This window comes from Mustela erminea, chromosome 3 (genome assembly GCF_009829155.1).
Source record: "Mustela erminea isolate mMusErm1 chromosome 3, mMusErm1.Pri, whole genome shotgun sequence".
NCBI lineage: Eukaryota > Metazoa > Chordata > Mammalia > Carnivora > Mustelidae > Mustela > Mustela erminea.
This window is the reverse complement of record NC_045616.1, coordinates 64230375-64236142: the sequence shown is the minus strand read 5'-3', so window position 1 is coordinate 64236142 and position 5768 is coordinate 64230375. Positions and strand designations below refer to the sequence as shown.

Below are 5768 nucleotides of genomic sequence, written 5' to 3'. Positions count from 1 at the left end.
CCTCTACTTTATAGAATACTTGTTTGTGTAAGAAGCTCAAAAAACCCAGAAAACCTTATGATAACACAGTGTATCCCACAGCAGTAACTTTACAGGTCCACAATACAGTTCACATACATAACTTCATATAGAGCAGAACAGGCCGCTCCAGGGCCACTGTCCGTTTATCTAGTTCAGTAAAACAATAAAAATTCTTCTTACTGAAAATGCAGTTGTAGGTAAGGTGCCCGTGAGGTTGTCTCCAAAGACCTACAGCACTTGGTTCAAGCCACTTCTCCGGCCCAGCAGTGTCGCCTGGTCTTGAGGGTTCATGGCTTGATAGTTACAGAGTTCTAAGGCAAAAGTAGCTGAGCCAGAGGTAAGCGTTCGAAGCACAGTTGAATAACCCTAATCAAAATAATTCACATTAGCAAATTTAAGCCTCCCATATCTCTTCCTGCTGCTTATCATTTCACCATTTTCAGGATATGTAATCAGATATAGTCCCTGGACTCCACATTCAGTAAGTGCTTGGAAGGGAAAAAACTGGCCATTGGTGGTACGGCACACCTCAGCCTTTGTGAAGGATGGACGTGATCCACATCCCCTGGATATCTGTAAGTTTAAATCCGAAGACCTAACAGCTCAAACTTAACATGTGTCCTCTAAAAATCAAAGCCCTGATTGTCTACTTTGCTTCAGCATAAATATCCCCAGTATTTAAAAAAAATAGATACTTTTCAGGGCATCTAGGTGGCTCAGTCTGTTAAGCACCTGCTTTCAGCTCAGGTCATGATCTCAGGTCCTGGGATCCCGCCCTACATTGGGCTCTCTGCTCAGTGAAGAATCTGCTTCCCCCACCCCAGCCAGCTCCTGTTCACTTGCTCTCAAATAAATATCTTATTAAAGAAAGGTACTTTTCAGTTAGTAAGTACCTACCATAATTTCTGCTAAAGGAACAAATCCAATAACAATTTTGTTTTCCTGACGAGTCTGGATTTCCTGAATGGTTCCTCTTCTTTGTGCCAGATCTGCCAGGACAGGGCTGAGGTAATCTCCCATCACTGTCACCTCGAGATTCATCAGGGGCTCTAAAACTTGCTTATCAGCTTTCTTCAGAGCCTAAAGAAATTAAATAGTGTTAACCCCCTTCCTTAAATTAGAAATAAAATTTCCATTAAAAATTCATTAAAAATGTTCCCTGTCCTTGTAAGCCTAGAGCTCTAGCAAAAAAAGATATAACAAGGCTGCTTTAATGGTCTATAAAGCTAATATAAGAACTCAGGTACACAGTACGGGGGTACTTAGTAAAGCTTGGTTACAGAGAGGACCTATGAACGTATAGACAGAGATACAATGAAATAAAATAAATAGTTTTCTCCTTTCAATCAAAGTTTCTTCCTTGCTGAAACAATGTGTTTTGTGCCTACTATAGATAGAGTCCACATGAGGGCAAATCAAGGAATGTACTACAATAAGGTAGCATAAGCACAACAAAAGGCAAGAAGACCAAGCACATAAACAACATGCAAACTGAAAAAAGCCAGTGCAGCACATGGGGCAAGTGAATAGGGGACGAAATGAACTGGAGTCGCCATCAGACACAGTCTTTCAGACCATCACTACATCAGACAAATCGGTTAATGGGTTTTAGAGGGCATATGCAAACACTCTAAGTACCAGTGGGTTTGATTTTAAAAGCTATCTTGCTGGAGCCCTGTCAGAGTTTTAAAGTAACAAAACCATTTCCTATAAATGTTAATAAGCCTCTGGTTATTAGGTGGGATTTACTAAACAGACCTAGCAATGGAAACCACCAAAGTAAGAGAGCTGGGGCTCCGGAATGTGCCCTCACCCTTACTGTGAGTTGTTCATTGTTCTGTTCCCACTCTATCACCACTCATTTCTCATTATTACTGAGGCCTTAGAAAGTGGGCATTATAACTGTCTGTATTTGGTAAAAGTTCTGGACCCTAAATCCTTTTGTCCTTGATCAGTCACTACCTCCCCTACCTCTTCTCTTGCCCCTCACCAGCACAATCATGAAAAATGGCCACATTTCTAAAACCAAGAGTATATTCTCATTATCATTAAAATTTCAAAATACAGCACACATACATAGTAAACAATCAGTTCTTCATAGCTTTAAAATCTAACTGAAATGACTCACCTACAGAAAATACATCTAACAGTCCTTTAATTAAGATACTACTAAAAATAATGACCATCAGTAGTGAACAACTATGTATCTTTTTTTCCAATTCTTATGCAGAGTTCACATAATATCTTTCAGGACAAAATAAATGAGTGGGAGAAGATAAAAATTAAAAAGAAAAATGCTATAAGCAAAGAAAGGACTGAATGCTATATAACTAAGATACACAGCATCTGTCCTCAGTGTTCTTTCCACCTAATCCAGAGTTTCAAAAACAACGATGTAGCTTCCTCAAACTTCTATACTTCACACAGACTATGGTCTGAGTGTTGCAGCCTATACCCTACTAGCCTGCTTTAAGACAGTGTCCAAATACCCAGCAATCCCAGATGATTTCATCATTTCCTTTTACAAACATTCCTGTGTGCTTGCTCTTATATCTGTTGATGGCTTCATAATCTTTCTTAGACATATATTAATCGTCTTATAAATCTTAAGGTCCTCTGGGTTAAGACAAACATCCCATTTTTGTCTATGTCAGTGCACTGTAAGCTCCACAAAGATGGCTCAATAAATACAGGAAAGATCATTCTAATAAGCAGAGAGTAGCTTCTCTACTAGGTGAAACTGAACAAGGGCTGCAGTCTGTCTATTGGGAGTACTTCATTTAATGTATTAAAACTAAAGAGTAAATGTCAGCCCCCAAGAAGTTAATGATCTCAATAAATATACTACCCAATTAAGATACACTTACAGATTTTGCTTTTAGAAGGCATATGAAGCTTTGAAAGACTCATCAGTATAATGGGGCTTGGGGTTATTTTAGAAATATGACATCTTTCAGGTTACCGTTACTGACTAAAACCATTTTCAGGAGAAACTTTAAAAATTTTTATAAAGATTCTCAACATTTTAATCATGACTAATTTATAGGTATTATTTCTAACTATAGCTTAAGCAAACAATATTTACAGAATGTTTTTTGATGTATAGCTTTTTTAAAATAAAAAAACTAAGAAGTATGAACCTGAGGGATGCCTGGGTGGCTCACTCAGTTAAGTGTTAGACTGGGTCTCAGCGCAGATCTTGATCCCAGGGTCATGAGTTCAAGCACTGCAGTAGGCTCCCAACTGGCAGAGAGCTACTTTAAGAAAAAAAGTATGAACTTGAACTCACATAAACAAGACATTGAGTTCCACTTGCATAAGTCAGGGACTTAGGTATTCACATTAACTTCATAATTTTGGATTTAAAGGAGCTGTAGAAAATCAAGTCTCAAACACAGTCCCAAATGTTAGAAAATTGTTTTAAACAGTAAGGTTTTGTTTTTTTTTTTTTTTTTAAGATTTTATTTATTTGTCAGAGAGAGAGAGAGAGAAAGCACAGGCAGACAGAATGGCAGGCAGAGGGAGAAGCAGGCTCCCCGCCGAGCAAGGAGCCTGATGTGGGACTTGATCCCAGGACGCTGGGATCATGACCTGAGCTGAAGGCAGCTGCTTAACCAACTGAGCCACCCAGGTGTCCCTAAACAGTAAGTGTTTTAATGCGTATCAGTCACCTACAAAAACTACAGTATTCCCACACTGAGAGGAATGCACATAGTCAGCATTTAGCACACTAAAATCCCATGAGTTAATTCAACTCTAGTAGCTTACTGAGGCAAAACACTCAGGGATATCCAGAGAGGTAACCATGCCAAGAAAATCAGATTGCTTACTACTTTTTGTAAGGTTAGGTGCTTATCTTGAAACTTTTTTCTCAGTGTGACTTCTCTGATTTCAATGATCTTTGATTAAGTAATCTTACTCAGATAAACAGGAACTCCAAAATTGGAACTAATAAGATAATAGTCCATCTTGGGCCCAGGTGACCCCCAAAATGTCCCCTACTCAAACCACCAAGTTTCCTGCTAATAATTATCTGTCTGGGATGGGGAACTCAGAAATGCCAGTTAAGGAAACCTACCTCCCTGCCAAAAATCAAAGAATATTTCCTGGTCATCATGCTGAACAATAATTTCCTAGATCCTCTATCAAATATAACTGTGGTGATTAAGAACACACAGATTTTCCAAGGTAAAAACCCTTCCTGACTATAAGGCTGAGAAGGCAACATTAACAGTCTGAGGCACTCGCTGCCAAGCACAGCTGCCTATAGAGCAACGGTACACTACTGTCAGGAGAGTCACCGTAAAGCAAAAAGGGTAACACAGGATAGTTCTATACCTTTTGGATACATCTGGAGACACAGGCAGAAATCATTGTTGTGGAGGTACCAGGATGAATTATCAGTGAATGTAAAGTAATCGCCACATCCTGAATTGGGGATCCAAGCAATGGTCCTAGGCAAGGGGAAGAAAACAACTGTGTTAGCACTCAATATATACAATGAGGAGTAGATACAGGGAGAGGACTTCTAATTCCAATTCAGGTAGGCAGCTTATAAATTGTCACTCTGTCCCAGCAAGTAAAAAGCAGAACAGAATGAAAAATCAGCAGCTCTTCTCGGATCCTTAAGAAATAAGACAAAGAACAAAACCACTGCCCCCAAACCTCGGGAGACAGTGAATACTGGGAGTCACAGCTTCCTAGAGCAGAGGTTCACCAGCCCACGAACCACTGCCAGGGTAGGAAAACGTCAACTTTAATTGATGAACTGCTGGAGGCTCAGTGTGGCCAAGTCTGGGAGTTAAGAAACTCCAGACGGATCCAGTCATAAGTCATAAGGAAAACACCCCCCGCCCCCACCGCCACCGGCCAATTTTGTGAGGTTTACCTCTAGGAGCTCAAGCAGATTCTTACCATACAGATCAGAGAAAAATTTCTTATGCTTCTGACAGAAGGGTAAAGAAACCATTCTGTAATACTCCAGAACACACTGTTCTAACAAAGGCCTGCTGTCGGGGAAACTAGCTAACTAGAGCCTAACCGGCAGGGGCATTAGCAGGACCTAACCAACTTGGGTGAAGTACCAAACCCCAGTCTACTCTAACCATCCTGTCCAACCAACCTGAGGCCGGGGGGGGGGAGGGGGGGAGGAAGAAACATGGGTACAGTTCCTGGTCCAGAGGCATGGGCTCACCTAAGCCTGAGTCCTAATCCTAGGATTAGAGAATACTTCCTTTGCCCTCTCACCTGACCTCCACATACTAAAGATGCGTTTATAGTTGTTCCTTTTACCAGCACACTGTGTTTGGCCATCAAGAAAAAATTACAAGGCATATCAAAAAACGAAAGCACAATCTGAATACAGAACAAGCACAGAACCAGACATGGTAAGGATGTTGTAATAATCCAATCACATAATTGATACACTAAGGACTCTGATAAAGTAGACCACATGCAAGAAGAGGCAGATGGACAATTAAAGCAGAGAGAAGTCCAAAAAAAAAAAAAAAACCCCAAACAAATGCCAGAAATCAAAACCACAGTAAAGGGGCGCCTGGGTGGCTCAGTGGTTTACAGCCTCTGCCTTTGGCTCAGGTCATGATCCCAGGGTCCTGGGATCGAGCCCCGCATCAGGCTCTCCCCTTGGCAGGGAGCCTGCTTCCTCTTCTCTCTCTGCCTGCCTTTCCTCCTACTTGTGATCTCTGTCAAATAAATAAAATCTTAAAAAAAAAAAACACACACACACA

General features: G+C 40.7%; 1 protein-coding gene across 5 annotated transcripts in view; it reads right to left on the bottom strand.

Moving 5' to 3' along the window:
* Nucleotides 1–5768, bottom strand: part of GFM2 (GTP dependent ribosome recycling factor mitochondrial 2) — a 75580-nt gene that overhangs the window by 10672 nt on the left and 59140 nt on the right. For 3 of the 5 annotated variants that reach the window (XM_032335955.1, XM_032335956.1, XM_032335957.1), the window contains exons 19-21: nucleotides 4360–4475; nucleotides 919–1101; nucleotides 202–387 (exon numbers count right to left, since the gene is read on the bottom strand). In XM_032335955.1, the coding sequence (XP_032191846.1) occupies nucleotides 250–387; nucleotides 919–1101; nucleotides 4360–4475 (437 nt within the window). In that variant the 3' untranslated portion in view covers nucleotides 202–249. Of the gene's footprint in view, nucleotides 1–89; nucleotides 388–918; nucleotides 1102–4359; nucleotides 4476–5768 lie in introns of those variants that run through there. The other 2 variants (XM_032335958.1, XM_032335960.1) reach the window with 1 other exon arrangement.